This window comes from Thunnus maccoyii, chromosome 22, assembly GCF_910596095.1.
Source record: "Thunnus maccoyii chromosome 22, fThuMac1.1, whole genome shotgun sequence".
Lineage (NCBI taxonomy): Eukaryota > Metazoa > Chordata > Actinopteri > Scombriformes > Scombridae > Thunnus > Thunnus maccoyii.
Genome location: NC_056554.1, coordinates 21808305 through 21828200, shown reverse-complemented (window position 1 = coordinate 21828200; position 19896 = coordinate 21808305). Strand labels below are relative to the sequence as shown.

The following is a 19896-nucleotide window of genomic DNA, read 5'->3' as shown; positions in this document are numbered from 1 at the left end:
ATGATATGTAGCTTTTAGTCCACCAGCATATTTTTGCTGTTATTAAAACCCACTAGCTTTGTGCTAACTACTGCAACTGGAGGAAGTTCCTCTTCTTCTACTACTTCTGCTTCAAAATTCTCACCTTACTCAAAGGCACAACCTGGTGGCAGAAGTCACTGTCCACACACAGTAATACTGCATAAAATACAAAATTATGAACACTATATCCTGGAAAACAAGTTAGATCAGATTATTTATTTTTGTTTACTTAGTTAATTAATTGAAAGTTCATCTATAAAAAAAAAACAACAACAAAAAACAAGGTATGAACCGAACCATGGATTTGGAGAATCGTTATACCTCTAATCAATAGTGGTATTTATGAATCCTAACCATAGCCATCCCTAGTGTTAGAGACTAACTAACATGCTGTTTTCTCATGACATGGCTTGCCATTGTACCCCTTTCTCTCGTGTTTTAAGTGCTTCTTTCATGGTGACTTGTGACTTAATTGACTTGTCTTGCTTGACGTTTAGCACTGACTTGACTCTTACTTTCTTATTGCTTACTTGAGTCTAAACACAGTGACTTAGGACTTGCTTGAGCCTTTAAGGTTAAGACTTGAGACTTGATTGTGACTTGCACATGTGTAACTCCCACTTCTGATATTTGTGAACATGAACTACTTTCTCCCAAAGCCACAAACCAGAGACGTGAGACTCAAATTTCTGATGCCATCTGTAATAAAGTCTGGAGCTGCTTCATAGACAATGAATGTGAAACTAATTTTGTAGTAATTTTTAAATACCCAAGCAAGCTTTATCCTATAGCGACCTTTCATATCTGAAAAAGAAAATGTACCTGTATAATAGGGTTGGGCAATGTCTACAGAATTGGCATATTGAAACATTGTGATGGACAATGATATCGGGTGGGATAAATTACTGCATTTTGCTGTCATTTATAGTTGCACTAAGTTTCTCTCCTCTCCTCTGTTTTACCGCGGGCAGGGCTGAGCGATCCTTGCATGTGTGAGAGTGTGTCCTCTGAGCGGAGCACAGGAGAGACAGTGAACCACGTGAAGTACTCGAGTTGACGACATCTACAGTCGTTGCATTACTGTAAGTGCAGTAAAAGCTCAGTGAGTAAAAAGCCAATAAAGGTAATTTAATCCACGCAAAAGATGGACAGACATTGGGGGGGCTTTTAAATCACGATGATACGATGGTGGAGGCTCAGTGGTTGATGACTGTCAGCCATTGGCGATGGACGATGGCATTGCCCATCAGCCCAACCCTACCGTATACTCAGAACATCCCCCTGGGTGTTCTCAGTGTCATCTATAACATCTTTCTCAATTCATTGTTTTTGGAAAAGCTCCAGACGTTAACAGATGACATCACAAATTTGAATTTTAGCGAAATAATTTTTGGATGTAGGAGAGATTTGTTCATGTTCACTAACATTTTGAACCATCTTAGAGCATGGGAATAACATGTATGAATTTCTAAATTGGCCGTAGTTTCCCTTTTGCTATAATGCAACATGCAAGACATTGTACTTATAAAATGTGCAAAACTGTTTTTGCTTTCATTGATGTCTGTTGAAGTAATCTGAATGAGAAAAAAATTAATACATTCTAGTAAAGTATTCTGTTTGAGCTCTTATTGGGTCGATCAGCTCCAGACCCACATTATAATTCAATATGGCTGTTTATTGGTTCACTGTAAAAATAGTGAATTACTTTGTAAAGCAAGCAGTAAAAGGTAATTTTATGATACATTATTAAACATCTTGAAAGCTCATACACTTCAAATGGGGATCTGCATTGAATGGATTGTAAAATGACAGTAGAAAAATGTTTATAAAGATTCAGTGTAAAAGAAGTTGATATAATGGTACTTTTACATAGACCCTCTGGTTTTTGTACATTCAGATGACAGAACATAACTGGTGAAAGGTGTGGCTCACTGATGTGTTTTTAATAGTTTTGGGGCAACAACGAAGCTCTAACACAGAGGAATAAGATATATCAGGCTTTGAATACTTGTTAGTTTTGGTGTTTTCATGGGATTTGTTGACAATAAGAAAAATAAAGAATATCACCAGACTTGTATCGGTGCAGCAGTGAAATACTTTCACACATTTCCCCAACCTGGAGATCAACATTTGTGTGTATAAATAATTGACAAGCAATATTTTTCATAAGCACAGTGTAGTTTACTTCCTACCTGAGCGTAAAATGTGTCAAAACTAACAATGTGCGTGTATTTCTGCTTAGTCATCGCTCTCAGATGTCTCGTATACCATCTTATCTCAGATAACAGTGATCGTATCTCAACACCACCATTTGTTTTGCTCTCCAGATTTTAGATGAACCTGTGAGATGAGAACTGCAGTCAGACATCATTCTGAAGTTAGTGAGCAGCGTGAGGGTGAAAGTCACAACCACAGCGACCCCTGCTGGAACAACCTGATCATTTATTGACACCTGAAGGGAAGTTTTTGTTTTTAGTGGCCTGGCTGAGCTAAAACCACAGGATCAGCTGCTTCCTGTCATTTCTAATTTCATGAAATCTTCCACAGCAGTTTTATTTTTTGTAATTAGTTTTGAATCCAAATCACTTGTCATCAAGATTCAGTTTGGATCTTCATTGGGCAACACATGTCAACAAAAAATTATAGATTTGTGAACAGAAACTGTCGCTTTGTTGACTTTGTTGCACCCTTTTGTATATATTATAATGATTTGAATATTATAATATCATGCGTGATTACACTTTTGATTCTTTTGTGATCATTTTATTCAAAATCTAGATCAAACTTTTAGTTCTAAATGTGCTCTGCTTAAAAGTGTGATGATCAGCAGGCATCTGAAGTGCCTGTTTGAATCCTCCTCGGATTGTTTGAAAAAGTCTGCTTGAGGGTAGAAAATTAATAAATCACATTACTTCACAGATTTCCAATTAACTAGCCATGATTAGTACTACTCTCACTGTGAAACCAATTATCAGCGTTATCTCGGTATGTGTACAGAGACTTTGTATTTTCAGTAAAAAGCCTGTGTAGCATGGAGTTTTAAAGACATGGACATTTACCTGGCAGGGAATAATGCTATTGAGTTGCATTATGGGAAATGAAGTCCAGTTTTGGGGGCTTTGATTTTAACTTATTCTTTTTAGATTCATCTCTCTGGGGTTCCCCAACTTTAGGAAAAAGCAATACTAAATTGTTGGGAGTTCTCTTTTTGTTTTAGTATTTTTTTATCTACCTGGTGGCCATCAAGACACACCAGCCATCAAAAACCTGAACTGTAAAATCCTTGTGACTGTATGAATGTAAAAAAAAAGTTCCTGCAGAAGAACCAAAAATCGTTTTTTTTTTCTGATTAACCAACAACTGTCTTCACTATTTTTTGCTGCTTTTGCCTTTAAATTGTTATTGCTGCATTGTTTAAATTGTTGCCTTGTGTTGCTATTTGCCAAAATAATCAAATGCTCACACGATGACACACTGAAAAAAAAAAAAAAAAGAGAAAAGGACCCGGTGAAGTTTAAAAGACATCTGTTTTACTTCCAGTTGAACGAGCCAATGCAGCATGTCAATAGGAATAATACACAGGTCACGGTTTCAAGATAGTAACAATAAATAAAACATCAGTCAGTTGTAAACTTGTTCATCATGAAGCCACATGATATTAAACTCTTTGTTGGTTTGTTCGCAGGGCATGAAACTAACTTTCAGCCAACCAGTCAAACATGAGAGAGAATACTTTCACACCAAAGTGCGCTTTGTGTGCAAAATATGAAAACTTGAACTTAATCGTTAAAAACACTTTTAAACTCCATAGCCCTCCAACATTTTAGTTTTATCTGTTTGATATTTACAATAGTATTTCACATAGCTGCATGTTTTTTGTTGGATTGGTTCTACTATAATTGTCTAAGTTCTCCTTTAAATTATAAAAATACAACTTTGTGTCAATTACAGGCCAATAAAACACAAGGAGAAGGAAGTGGAAGTGGTTGCACCTCCTTCTGTTTGCTTACAAAGATCAATAAAGGTCATATATTACTAATAACTGAGGTAAATTAATTGCCATACTAGCTAATAGAACTGAATGTGTAATGTTCAAGTGTTTGGCTGGTGGCGAAGTGTTAATTTCAGGCCCTTTTGTTTGTACACACATTCCTTCCCGCTGTCAAGTAGAACAGCAAATGGGGTGCGCTTGTTTTGTTTCAGTTCACAGCTGGGCGAAAGCCACTTTTGTTGGATTTTAACTGACGGAGAGATAATTGCACCGACGTGGATGACGAAACAAGCGCACCCTGTTGATCAACATTGATACATATAAAAACAAAAACAAAACAAATCAACTGCATCTTTCAACAGAGTCAAACAAGCAAGCCAGTACCCTGATAGTTAACATACACCTGGACAAAAAAAACATTTACAGTTTGAAATGTTTTTAGATGTTGGACAAAACTGAGGTGCGCTTGATTTAATAGGTAAGACTCAGAAAGATGTAAGCTAAGCAGATTTGACCCCAACATTGCTGTTTAATTTAAGTCGAACCAATCTTGGCTAAAAATTTACAGTGAGACAAATTACAAGACTAAATCTGGTGCACCTGATGATTTTTTTTTTACATATATTCAAAAAAACATTTCAAACCTTGTTTAATTTTACCCAGATTGCGATAGAAAACAAACAACAACAACAACAAAAATGCTCTGAGTTTCAGTAACCATCCCTTCATGAGAATTGCACATCATCAATATAAAATATGTAAATTTCTATGTACAGCTAACAAAAGCCAAACCTGGGTGAGGATGTATCAGAAGTGTAACTGCCTGTCAACAAGTGTGTGGAGAGCGGTTGCCAGTGGTTACGAGAAACAGACGTGAAAACAGCCGTCTGCAGTCAAATTTAAACACTATAAAAACCATCAGAAATAAGGCATCTTCTTGCTTGGAGGACGGTTGCTTCCATCATTGGGTTTGATTATTAGTCATGTCAAAGTAAACCTGCATTCACACCATGCCGCAAAATGATTTACAGATAACCAATAACCCATTTATTGGTCAATTAAACAGAGGACGTAACCTCTGATCACTGCTAAACAAAGTCAATCAGGTAGCTTAACTTCCTGGTATCCCTGCTGATTTTTATTACCTACAAAGTGCAACATGCTCCAGCTAAGAAGAAAACAACTGAAGGTAAACTGAAGGGTTTTTTTCTGAGCCTGAGCTTGGTGGCAAAATAATGAGTCTAGATATCATTTGAGATTTTGGTAGTAACTTTTGATAGGTTACATGTTTGTTTTTTTTCCTGGTGGTAAAGGCCAGATTACAGTTCAGAGACATAATATTCTGAATTTCTTTGGGTGGTCTGAGTGAAAGGAAGAAACTCAAACTACCATTTGAAAGTGGGGAGAAAAATTCAACATTCTATTAGTATTATCTGACTGAATTCAAGCAAACTCTGAAATTGTTGCTCTCTTCGTTAAAAAATTAGTTCAACATTTTGAGAAATACACTTATTCACAGTCTTGGCGGGAGTTAGATGAGAAGATTGATACCACTCACTGTAAGTAGGAAGCGTGCAGCCAGCAGCCACTTAGCTTAGCATTAAGACTGAAAACAGCGGAAAACAGCTAGCCTAGCTCTAGCTCTAGCTAACCTACTAGCACCTCTAAAGCTCACTAATTAACACGTGTTGTTTGTTTAATTTATATAAAAGTGTAAAAATGTTAATATACCTTTAACAGGATGGTGTTTGGGGTTATGTACCAGATTATTTCTTGGCCGGGACCAACAACTTCCTGTCTTTGCTAGCTGTCTGGAAACTGGTTCCCCATGTTTCCAATCTTTATCCTAAGCTAAGCTAACAGACATGAGGGTGGCACGTTCTCATCTAACTCAGCAAGAAAGCGAGTACATGTATTTCCCAAACGTATTGCTTGAATGCAAAACGGGGGAACCTAGCGAGCCATGCCGAACAGATAACCACGACGCCATGACCCTCCAGGCTTTGTGGGATGTGCATAAAAGCACCAGTAGTCATTTCCAAAAATGTTCTGTCTACATACTGTATAAAAAACCCTGTAACACAGCACCACCAGAGCCTGATGTACTAAACACAAGAGTGTAATATCAGCCAAGTTGCTCACAGTGTGAATGCAGGGTTACAAACCCTTTGACAAGGCTGCATGCATCTCAACACCACTGCTAACATCTCTCCCAGTGTTCAGTTACTTTGTTAAGAGCCTTGAGGATAAACTTAATTATAAAGTTTTAATGTCAAACATGTTTTAAAATAGATAGCAAATCATTATCAGTAATTATCAGTAATGTAATTTTCTTGAAACATGTGAGAGTTCAGTAAAAAAAGGCAGATCACCACGTGATTTAAAATTACGTCACATGATTCAAGAAAAGGGCTCTTTAGAGGAAACAAGTGACATCCTCTCTCCTAACTGGCAGTTGTTCTCGTATTTAAGAATGAGATTGGAGGACCATCATGTTGACTTTGTTGAAGTCGTAGTGTTCCTCGTGTTCAGCCCAGGTCAGACACAGAATTCAGAATATCTATCTAAACACGTACATATACAAACAGTGACGGGTGAAGTTGCCTTTGTGTTTGCAGTTTCTCTGCCACAGTTTAAATTCATGTCACAGATGAAAAAAGCGTTTACGGTTTCATCTGTGGGGCGAACATGCTGCTGCTGGATTTAATGCCGCAAGAAAGATGCAGATAAATTCAAATGCTGCTCAATATTTTCATCTTTACAACTTCATTTAGTGCTAATTAATGTAGAAAAGTAGACTTTTTACAGTTCACCATTTCTAAAAACCACTCTGGTGACTCAGTCTTGACTTGAGGTGTTGCTGTACCTGTATTGATACAAGCAAAGATGCAACTAATGATTATTTTCATTATCATGCAATATGTCAATTAATTTTTTCAAATAATCACTTTATTGTTTAGTCTATGAACTGTCTTAAATATATGAAAACTGTCCTTTGTCCAGCTTCCTGGAGGCCTCTGTCTTTAACCCTTTCATGCATAGTGGTCACTACAGTGGACAGCTATTCATCAATCAGCCAACACAAATTTCTCAAAACCAAGATGGCCGCCTGCCGGCCGGAAATACTCGTCAGCTGAGGAATATCTTGCCAATCCTTCGATAGTAATAGACCCTTGCAAGTAAATAAAATTTCGTAACATCAAGTAACAACTAAGGAGTAATTGATTTTATGTTGGGAGAAAATGACAATTAATCATCTGTCCACTAAGTTGGACAAACTCCTTGAAAAATGTGTGTTTGAAAAAAACAAAGTTCAAATATTTTGTTTCATGCCTAAAAAAATCCTGACTGAGGATATCATAATTCACGCATGAAAGGGTTAAATTTCTTATTTTGCCAAACCAAAATCCATTTTAAATGATTCAAAACAGCAAAAAGCAGCAATTGTGCATATTTAAAATGATGGAATCAGTGAATGTTTGGCCTGTTTGCTTAATAAATAACAAAGAACTAATTTATTATCAAAATTATTGTCAATTAATTTTCTGTCATCTACTAATTGATTAATCGTCTCATAGTTTAAACACTGAATACAAGTTTTTTTTCTTCTTCAAAGGTGGTTTCTATGTTAGCACTAACGCCGGATTTACACTTGACACAAGGGTTTAATGGCACCACCAAGGGTGTCCATCTTGTTTAATTGCTGTATATGAGACCATTCTATGTCGTCGCCATGTTTACATTGTTTAATTCACTACAGAGCAGAGGGTTTTGTAACGGAGATGTCTTTGCTGAACGTGCCTGCTGAAACTTGTAGGAGAAAACACAGGCAGCCAAAGCTGACCGATCATAGTTCTTGTGGTCTCCACATGGTATCGGCAGAGCTGCTGAGGAGGCTACATGCGTAGCGACTGAAGCTATGCCGTAACCCCTAGATGCACAGCTATAGAACCAGCTTAACCCTCCATCAGCACTGGTTCAACTGAAGGAAAGTAAAACGTGAGGTAGGGACATCACTACGGGAGGCGAGGATAAGCTAATACTGGTGTAACCACACCTCCAGCTTTGACACTGAAGGTCTGGAGGTAATTGTGTCAGGAAATGTGTGATAAAGAAGCCAATCGGAGCAAAAGGCAGCTCTTACTGACTCTCTGGATTCTCACATGAGCCTTTGAGAACTTATAGATGTGCTAGCTTCTATATTAGCTACAACAGTGTCGAACTGTAAATCTGAGGTAATATATAAACATATGAAATGAAAGTTTGGGTGAAATTAGCTGTAGGTTTAGATTAAACCTCACAGTCACATAGTTTAGTTTCACTAAACACCAGCTATTTTATAACTGTTCCTACGGGAAGTAAAATGTTGCCTGAGCTGTGACCAAAGACACCGACGTCGTCACCAATGTCTATCGAACTGTTGTTTTAATACATGGAGGCGAGATTACACTTCAAAAACGTTTGAACAATCGTCAAGAAAGCAGCGAATCTAAACCCAGATCACTGTAGAGAGGCAACTTCACCCTTCACATAAAAATACACAGTTATTGGTAGAGTTAACTCCACTGAATAGTTAGAAACAATAAATAAGTTAAGAGTCATCCCTTCACTGAGATATAGCAGAATACTGAGTGTTGTACTCTGTGTGTATGTGTGTGTATGTGTGTGTTGGGGTGATCTGATGAGGAATGAATGACAAAATATTATTTTCATCTCGTTAGGATGACGGTAAACAATATTTGTCCTTTTTCCAGCACCCTCATTGCTTTATATCTCAAATCACACCCTGTTTGAATATGTGTGTACGTGTGTGTGTGTGTGTGTGTAGTAGTTGTGTAAATCTGTAAGTGTTACACAGTTTAGTTTAGTAGCACGTCAAACCTTTTTTGTACTTCAAAATATAACCACAGGAATGAGGAAAAAAAACACAAAACAAAACACAAAAAAAGAGGAATCTCTTTACAGACATTCTCCATTTCCTGTTTTCTTATGAATCCCAAGGCAGCGCATCCAAATCCCAACATACAGTATCTTATATTATTAGTTTTTGGAATATTAATTCACAGGATGTTATGGAGGACAAGTAGTTAGTTTGTTTTAAAACATAAAAAAAAAGAAAATGTTAGTGAATTGTACAAATGTAATTTCATGATATTGTTTAAAAAAGTGTGATTTTGGATATCAAATAGTGTTGGTGTCGTGGTAAAATTGATATCTTGAGCTCGAGTGGTCGATTTAAGAATAAAAATAAATTGATGATAGAAAAATACATTGACCTACAGTGTATTTTGGTGTTTGGTTTGAGGTTTTGGATTTTCATTAACAATCAGAACTCATTAGAGATGCATAAATACTCTGTTTGACCAAAAGTATGTGGACGTTCGGTCTGTTATTAGTGGTTTGAGCTTGGTTACTTAAGTTCAAGTGATGGGAAATCTTAATGCTACAGCATACAATAATATTTTAGACAAAAGTGTGCTTCCAGCTTTGTGTCAACTGTTTGTATTCATCTCTTTCCTGCTTCAACATGTTAATGCCCCTACACACAAAGCCAGATACATAAAGAAATGTTTTTGTAAGGTGTGGAGGTACAGCTACAACATCTTTTGACAAGCTTTCCCAGAAGAGTTATGTTACTGTTATCGCAGCAGATTCATGCCTGTGGTTTTAGAATCACATGTTCGACCATCATATGTCGGTGTAATGTTTGGTTGTCCACATACTTTTGGCCATGTAGTGTCTGAGATTATTTTTTAAGTCAATGTTTGCACTATAAATAATCAATTACCTCAAGAAAATTAAAGCTTGACTTGTTTTTGCTCCTCAAAAATGTATAATATGGATGGGAAAACATCAGATTTTGGTATCAGCCTTAAAAAAAACAAACATATCAGAGCATTTCTAGTAATTATTTAAAGCTCGACTTGGACATTAACCAGGATCCTAAAAGAAAAAGATGTAACAGAATTTGATTCTGTGGAGGAAAAAATATCATAATCTTCAAACATAATTCATTAACAAATTTTAGGGCAACGTTTGTTTTCACAGTTCAACAACCGCGAGGCCAGTTTGGATCAGTTTTCATTCAGGGGTTGAAGGTTTAAAAAAAAAAAAAAAACACATGATGAAACAGGAAGTTGACCCCAGGCCGCTGCCCTTTTACCTCCTTTACATACAGAAACTCAGTTTAGAGAAACTTATGAGAGAACGTTTGTGTGCTAAAACATCCGTTAGCAAGAATACTGGCAAGAAGTCGACTCCCTCGAACACACAAACGTACAAAAATACACTGAGGTTAGACTGATAAGTGGGTCGATCAAACTGACTCTAAACGAGGAGTATTTTTCAAACTGATCATGCAAAGATATTTCAAAAATTCATAAATAGTCAAATTTATCAGCAGCTTTAGTGAAAAGCCGTCCTCATTGGCCTTGCAAAACCCGCATCTGTCAAACCTCGGTGTCCACAGGGCGTCAAAACTTCCACATGTGTCAAAATAATCAAAGAAAGCCGGTAGTTAGACTACAGCTCGGGACAAAACGGGGACCGTCAGTGCTTTTCCTTCACGACAGGAAATATATTTTCATGAGTGTAGGGTTTGAGGCTGAACTTTTTTTAGGTCCTGGGGAGAAAACCTCCCCCTACACACACTCATTATTCAATCATTCATCCATCCATCCATCCATCTAATACACACATACACTCATTCATGTTCATTCATCCCATCTCGGCCTTCGTCCTCCTTCCTCCTCATCTCTCAGGTCCAAAGATAAGACATCGTAGTTAGGCAGAAAATTCAAATACGCACAAAAAAAAAAAAAAAAAAAAAACCTTTCTCGTCATCCTTTCCTCGCTTCGTCTCGCTCTCACAGGTCAAAAGGTCAGACGTCGTAGTCGGGCAGGGCGGAGTAGGTGATGCCGCCGACCGACGGAGGGTTGGAGTGGAGAGGAAGTAGCCAGCAAAAGACCGAACCTGGAGAGAGAGAGAGAGATTAACGCTAAAACGATTCGTCGACTCAGTTGAATGACATTTAAAAGATGTTCATGACGAACGCAAACGCACCTCTTCCGAACACCTCCCGCAGCAACGCCAGCTTTGGCTTGCGGGTGTGCGTTGGGTGGTGAGGCAGCTGCGAGGACGAGGAGGACGATGAAGAACCTTTGTCCTTTATCATCAGCCTGTTCCTCATCTGTTCAATCGGAGTCTCGTCTGTGATTATGGAGACCAACTAGTAGGGACGGAAAGAGAAACTATATTTAAGATTTTTGTCTTTTTTAAAGCCAAATGTACCCTTAAAATTCTCCTGTTGTATCTATTATAAGAGTGATGTTGAGTATCCCTGCACTTATTTTTCCCAGAAGGCCTTTTGACAAACCTCCATAAACAGTCTTAAGCTTTAAGGTTTCTGTGATTCTTTCACTCTGTACAATTATCGAATGTTGACAAAAAATGGCGACAAAAACTGATGTCTTTGATGAGTTCATGATGATGTTTGACCATCTAACTTTACTGGTGATTATGGAGTTATCTAGAGGTGATGTCAGGTGTAGGAAGGCAACTAACCATTACTTTCATTATTGATTATTTTCTAAATTAATCGATTAGTCATTTGGGTCAGAAAATGGTGAGAAATGTTGATCGCCTTTTCCCAAAATGACGTCCTCAAATGTCTTATTTTGACAACCCAAAGATATTCAGTTTACCGTCACAGATCTGAACGTGTCTTTGTTTACCTGATCGTAGAAGATGACCATGACAAACACGCCAAACAACACCGACTCCACCAGGAGGATGATGTAGTGAGCACTGAGAGAGAGAAAGTAATAAAATAATATAACACCTAGTTGAAAAAACACCACAATAGAGCCACACCGTCAATCTGAAAATCCCTGTGTTCACTCTGCGGACGACTCACACTATCAGGTGCTTGCTGGGCGTCTCTTCTCCTTCTTCCTTTTCTGCATCGCCTTCTCTCTCGTTCCTTATCCGCCACACCCAGGCCGACACCACCAGCACCATGGAGTACAGACTGGCCATACCTGCCAATGTTAAAGGCCAAAGAATATAAAATACTGTATTTAAAAAGGTAGCACACAGGTTTGTGTTTAGAGTCTGCGTCCCCCCAGGCCGATTTAAAATTGTGAATATTGAGGGGTTTTTGTCTGTATGTCCACTGGTTTTCCACACAGAGAAAGTATCTGTATATAAATGTATAAAGGAGAGTTATTATATAAGAGTATTATTATTCTTTGTTCTTTGTCTTACTTTGATTTGGGGGATAATCGTGCCGCGTTCACGTCATATTGAAGTTTTCGTAATTACGAGATTCTTGACTTGTGAAAAGCATCCACACCAACTTCCAAGTCATAATTACGACTGAGAAACTCAGACTTTTCTCGCAAGTCGCAACCATGAGAATCTGTCCCATCTTTACTATCGATCCCATATACTCTCAGTTTTGGAACTACAGTTCCCATAATGCTTTGGGGGGATGTAAATAGGAAGTACAACGTTGCCATGAATTCAGTGAGTTAGCTGTGGACGACAACTTGAGATCTTTTTTTCTCTAGTCTGTATTTGTTAACATTTTTGAACAGGCAACTTTAAAAACATGCCAAATTAGCTATTATCACTTCCTGTTTGAAATTTAATGATGGACGTAGAGACGACTATCGCTGGACTACTTTGATACTGAAGAAAACGTAAAAACATGATGATTCTCAGGCAAGTTCTGGAGATACAGGGAGTGTCTTTTTTCTATGATTTCTACACAGATTTATGGATGTTAATTCACAAAGCACATCGGAGACGATGATATCTTATTCGGGAAGTTTAAGTCACACTGAATCTAAAAATATATATATCATGTCTGTGCATTAAGATTTGACTCTGTGACCTCAGAGTTTAAAAACATCTGCTCTAAATCTTAGTCGTAGAAGCAGCTGACCACTACAAACAGTGTTATTTTATCATGACAGCTGATTCTGCATTACTATCAGTAGTAATCATTGTGATTTGGTGGTGAATCTACTAGTAATCATGATATTAGCAGCAGCAGAAACAGTAGCAGTAATTGTTATGGTTGGTGGTGATACACTGTAGTTTCAGGTGGTTTGACTCATGTATGATGTGATGTAGTATTTGCACTCACCTGTGTAGAAAAGAAACTGGATGAAATACTTCTGGTTTAACTCTCCAACACAGTTATTGATCCTTAAAAAAAACACACACACAGAAACACAAATTAGACAATAACCTGAGGATGAGGACGGTGACAAAGAGGAGAGAAGAGTTTGAGAGACAGACGCTGGTGAGATCTCACCAGGGACAGTGATGGTCCATGCGGCGGATACACCTCTGGCAGACGCGGCAGTGATGCGCTCTGGGAGGTCTGTAGGTTTCGCAGCGACTGCACACCGTCCAACCCTCACAGCCCTGCAGGCAGCAGGACAGCAGGTAAGAAGAGTCACCAATAACACACCTGAGAGCCATTTAACAACAAATATCCCGACATCTGACTTCCAGACATCATAGAGACTGTGTAGAACATCATCAGACTTACTGTTTTTATACAAGTTGACATGTTTTTATGATGCAAGACACAGTTATACTTATCAAACTATATATTGCATTAAAATAGCTGCAGCTTAGTGCATTAAACAGCGTGCAAGAGTTGTGTTCGTCTCATAAGTTGTGCTTAGAAGCAAAGCAAAATTGATCTTCTGTCTTATGATGTTGGATTATTTGAGTTTTATGTTGTTCCATCGTTTTTCTTTAACTTTTTTTATATTTTCCAAAGTTAAGTCATCAAAATGACTGTTTGTCCTTCCAACAGTCCAAAGATATTCAGCTTAAAACAGAGAAAAGCAAAGAAATCATCACATTTGAGAGGCAGGAACCTGTGAATAATTATTTATATTGAACATAATAAGTGGATATATTATGAATTCAAAGACTTATTGTTATTATTGTTTTATTAATCTACTAATTATTTCAACACCACTAAAAATAGGGATGCACGATATTGGATTTTTTGCCGATATCCAATATGCCGATATTTCCAACTCATTGTGGCCGATTACCGATGTTGATACCGATATCTGCACCTTTTATACATGCAAGCTTAGATTGTACTAAATATGATCAAGAAAGACAATATATGAAGGAAGAACTTAGGAAGCCTTAAATGAACCTGCCAAGTTGGTGGAGCAGTAGAGTTTTCATTGAGTTTATCAGACAGACAGGATTAATGTGTTGGATTAAATATCTGGTCCACACTCCGGAGCAGAAGGTGGCGGTAATGCATCTAAGACACTGGTTGCCAACCGCCGTTATAAACCAAAAAGAAGAAGATTTTTTTTCCAAACAGAGTGATACATCCTGTCAGCTGAGGTGTTTCCTATCTGTGCAGCCGAACATAGCAGCTCGGGGCTCCAGTTGGATCCACACAGAGAGCCGGGGCTAACGTTAGCTGAGAGGCTAGCGGAGCGATAGCCGCAGCATGACCGGAGGGAAGCACAGCCAGCTAGCCTCCCAGCTAGCCTCCCAGCTAGCCTCCCAGCTAGCCTCCCAGCTAACACCGGGACCGTCAGGGTGAAACAGTCCGTGGAGGGAAGCACAGTCAGGCAGCGGAGGAGATGGCAACAATCGGCCTCTCATAATCAGCAGAAAATGTTCCTTTCGGGCCGATACCGATATTTCATTTTAGAGCTTATATCGGCCGATACTGATGACGTGCAGATAATATCATGCATCCCCGACTAAAAACACTACGCTGGTTACCAAAAAGCTCTCTTTGAATTTGAACTCATTCACTTATTTAGTGCACAAATAAGAGTTTGTGTTTAAAACCACAGAAGGAAAACACAGGATGAGGACATAAACTTATTGATAACTGATATTTTTCCACTGCACAAAGTTAGACATCAAAAACAGACAAAGTTTCCCGTTTTCCAGCTGAGTTGTTGAGTGGAGTCATATGTCATTTCCCAACACTGGACACAGTTCTCACACTGTACTACAGACATCTGTCATTAAGCTCATGTGTTCATAATAACAGGCCACACAGCAGACATGAGTACAGCTGTTAAGATGTAAATACAGAGTGAACCTGAGATAAATACACAGTTGTTAATAATATAGTTACTATCACAGAGAGGCCACATTCTCCCTAATACTCCCTCTCTATTATTAGCATCTTTTTTTAGCTCCGTACATAATTATTATTATTATTAGCGAGTTTGTGAGAAGAGAAAAATAGCAATTGTCATGATTCCAGAGAGGAAAACACACACCTCCAACCTGCGGAGCTCCAGTGGATGTAGTACTTTGAGGTCCGATAAAGTTTTTCTGAATATTTTAGCTGTTTTGACACATTTTGGACATATTTTGGACAATAAACACTTGGCTCAGCAGTGAAATTAAGAGCTACATTTTGTGTAATCAGTGAGAAAAAGGTTTTAGATATAAAGAAGAGCAACAAAAAAAAAAAACAGGATGTGAACTTTAATCGCGACTCACCCGCTCGTTCATCCGAGACGACTGGGAGCGAAGGTCTGAGAAGTCTATGGCTGTATCGGGAAGAGGCACCATACCTGAACAACAACAACAACAACAACAACAACAACACACACAAACACGTGAAACACACAGGATGAATCAAATATATAATAATAAATAAGAATAAAAAAGTTACTGACCGGGGTCTGAGAAGACGGCTTTGGAGTGGCAGGCCAGCAGCAGCAGCAGAATCAGGTTGAACACTGATCCATGTAGAGTACACCACACACTGTCAGACAGGTAGAGAAGAAAAACATGTTTATTATCCCAAAAAAACAACAATTAAAAGCTACACATATTCCTTAGTTAGAATTAATAAACACAACACCGTCAATCTTTACTTACATGATGATAAACTGTAAACTATGAGACCTTCTTTTGGAAATCAAACATTTTTTTTTAGCTTAAAACCGTCATTCTTGTCTTGTTATTTTTCTACGAACTGTTTCTGTATCATATTAAATCAATAAAGCTGTAACGATTAATCAACCCGTCAATCAAAAGAAAATTAAATCGCCAACTATTTTGATAATTAAATAGTTTTTGAAGTATTTTTTTTTAAGCTAAAACACAAAACATTTTATGACTCTCGGTTCTCCGTCTTACATTAAATTGAATATTTTAGGGTTTTGGACTGTTTGACGGACAAATCGAGATATTTAACGATGATACTGAGATGTGATCTGATGTTTTATAGACTTAACGATTAATCGTTTAATTGAGAAAATGATTTGCAGATTAGAAGATAATGAAAATATTTCATAATCATTATTTGCAGCCTTAAATATCACTGTTTAAATTACATCTATCAGTAATAGCTGTATAGTAAGGTATGTCTCCATTAGCTCTTTATGAGTTGGAACCAGTATAAGCTACTGGTTACTGATTCTGAACATTATTTCTCATTATAGCAATAACATGAAGGTTCTGAGATCCTGGAAGTTCTTAGACACAGAAATGAAAGACTTTTATTGATTTGGTGACGTTATTATGGCTCAATAAACACATATTTAGAGCTGCGACGATTATCTGGCAACTATTTTCATAATCGAGTAATCCTTTTAGTCATTTTTTAAGCAAAATTCCCAAAGATTTGATGGTTTCAGCCTCTCACATGTGAGGAGTTGAGGCTTTTCTTTGTCATACTTGACAGTAAACTGAATATCTTTGGGTTTTGGACTGTTGGTCGTATAAAACAAGACATTTGAAGACGTCGTCAATGACAAGTTATACACACATTCTTGTACATTTTATAGACAGAATCATTAATTGAGAAAATAATCACCAGATGAATCAATAATGAAAGTAATCATTAGTTGCAGTCTTACACATACATCTTGTGTTCATATTAGCACTGCAACAATCATTTTCTTTATCAATTATTCTGTTGATTATTTCTGTCAATTAACCAATTAATTTTTTAAAATAACATCAAAACCATCACAATTTCCCAGAACGTACGGTGACATCCAATCAAGAATCCAAAACCCAGAATATTCATTCCTTATGTTGATTACAAATAGGGCTGAAATGATTATTGCTATTATCAATTAATCTGCTGATATTTTTTTTGATTAATCAATTAATCAGAAACATTATAACTTCCCACAGTCCAAGGTGACGTCTTCAAATATCTTTTACAGTCCAACCAACAGTCCAAAACCCCAAAATATTCAGTTTACTGTCATGTACGACCAAAAAAAAGCATCAAACTTCAGATCTGAGAGGCAGAAACCAGAGAAGTTTTGGCATTTATGCTTAAAAAAGTGACAAACAGTTATACAATTGTCAAAAATAGTTGCAGATTAATTTTTTGTCAATTGACTAATCAATTAATCGACTAATCGTTGCAGCTTTAATTACAGTGGTATAAAACACAAAAACAGCTGATCCTCACATTTCAGAGGCTGTAGCCAGCAAATGTTTGACAATGTTCTACATCAGTGACTTAAACAGTTAATTGATTATTAATAAACTATAATAATAAATACCATGGCAGAGCAAAACAAGCTAATAACAAGCTAAAAAGAAAGAGAACCTTTAGTAAGATTAGTGAGAAAAACTAGCAATAACATATATATATACATTAAATACAAAAAAGTCACATGAAGTGTTTTCTATCTCTGATGTCATCTGTGTTTAATCTGTAAATGTATCAGTGACAAACAAACAGCTGACTGAGTGTTTTGGTGCGGATCAACAGCCTCAGCTAGTAAACAAACAACAACAACAACAACATAAACACACGTCCTGTTGCACCATCTCGGTACATAACTGCCACAAACATATAGAGAAGATATCTAAGTGTATGTTTCTGTCAGAGAAACACGTTTTTCTTTTTTTAATCGGAGCAGAGGAGGAAACAGCGTCAGGATGCTGCTGTCAGATGAATGGAGACAGCGGAGAGCTGCTGACGCCATGTCGGTTTTTTTTAACGGTTTAAACGATATAAAAACACAAAGTACCGACCTGTCCGAGTAGGCGGGGATGAGGACATACTGTATGACCACGTAGTCCGCGTAAAACACGCTGAAATAAGTTAAAATCAGACAGATAACGCCGCAGGGGTCCCGCCTACAGCGTAAGGAAGCCATCTTCTGCCGGGCTCCGCCCCCCCTATCCCCCGCTTCCGGGTGACGTCACTTGACAAACCTGACGTTGCCTTCCAGGACCGTCGGAAAAAAAATACATTCATTTTTAAAGGGCCAGTTCACCCAAATTAAAATAATAATTTTTAAAAAATTACAACATCAATGACTATTTCCAGGATAATCAAAATAATCTTGCCCAATCTGTTTTTTTATAATAATAATAGTAATAATCCCCCCAAAACATTTTTAAAACCATGACATTTGTTCAGTTTTGTTTTGAAAGTATAGTATTTCTAGCAGAATCTTCAAAGACTCTTCTAAACATCTGGATAAAAAAAGAAAATTGCTGCACAATAAATAAAAGTTCATTAAGATGGTGGCGAGGAATGACATATCTCCTTGCTCATTTTATTCAGAAAGAAAAAGGAAAAAAAAAAACAAGGCAAATATTAAATAATTTGAAATAATATTAATATAAACAAACAGGTTTCAAAATATTGTTTTTATTGTGCAGCAGTTGTCCAAATAGTTCAACGATTCTTTGAGGATTCTGGAAAGAGTTTTAAAAATAGCTAAAAACAAGTGGTAAATATTGTTAAATTTTCAAATATTATCAGGGATGTATTTTTCAGAAAAATGTTTGTTTAGCTCTGTGACTCAGTTGATGATAATACACAAGAAGCACAAAGTGGAGCTATAATCCACAGGTCTTGATGAGAAGATTTTACAATATCTTCTCTGAGATCTTTGAAAATAATAATATTTAGTCTAGTACTTCCTTATTACATGCTATTTATAGTTTGTTTTGTTTTGTTTTGTTTTGGTTTACCCATGTCCTCACCAAAGCTAATTGTTTGTATGATACATGTATGTTGTTTTATGACAGAACATAATACAACCAAATAAACCCCTATTAACATTTAATTTAATAATTTTTTTAAATATTTTTTCTTTTTATTCATTTTTTTTTACTCAGCAACACTGAAATTTTATACTTTTGGGCTTCTAATAACAAGAAAAAGTTATTAGAAGCCCAAAACGCTTTGAAAAAAAAATCTACTTTATTGACAGGTGACTCTAACAATGATGTAAAAGTGCTTTTCATTGGCATGTCATTTCCAGTATGTCAAAAAAAATGTAGTTAGAGAAAGTATGACATAAAGAATAATCTCTTTATAAATGTACAAAAGTACAAAACCTGGATATCCAATTTTACGAGCTGCATGTGAAGGTGACATGAGCCACAAATATGTTTTCATTTGACTTTCAAATTCTCTTCTTCCTTTTTGGCTTCTTCTACCAAATACATTGAGTACATGTAGCCTTTATGATATAGAATAGCTAGATGATATAGAAAATGCAATTTGTGAAGAAATCACATGTGAATGCTGAAAGCTGAATAGTATTGAAATTCTACCAAGACTAACATTGCCTTCAGGTGGGATTGAACCTACAACCTCATATATGTAAGACACCAATGCTATGCACTGAGCTAAGATCAGTTTTCATATTTAGACTTTTAATTGCACAAAAAAAGGGGTTGCAGCTCTGACATTCTTATAATATTAAAGTGCACTGGAGTCACATTGCATGGTTTTTCTAGCACAAAGTATGCAGCAGTTGAAAAGGTCCCAAAAAAAACATACAGAATGTGGAATAAGAAGTTGTGGAATAATAAAGAGTGAGAAGAACAACTGAGGAAAAATCTCTCTCTTCACTGTACCTGATCACAT

General features: G+C 37.0%; 1 protein-coding gene across 1 annotated transcript; it reads right to left on the bottom strand.

Moving 5' to 3' along the window:
• Positions 1-7522: 7522 nt before the first annotated feature.
• On the bottom strand, positions 7523-18170 carry zgc:77880 (zf-DHHC domain-containing protein). Its single transcript, XM_042400491.1, has 9 exons — positions 18042-18170; positions 15713-15801; positions 15534-15607; positions 13336-13448; positions 13165-13226; positions 11929-12052; positions 11747-11819; positions 11076-11241; positions 7523-10985 (listed from the first exon to the last, which is right to left on the bottom strand). Exons 1-9 carry the CDS (start codon positions 18164-18166, stop codon positions 10894-10896), a joined length of 918 nt encoding a protein of 305 aa, XP_042256425.1. The 5' UTR covers positions 18167-18170; the 3' UTR covers positions 7523-10893.
• Between the last annotated feature and the right edge of the window lie 1726 nt (positions 18171-19896).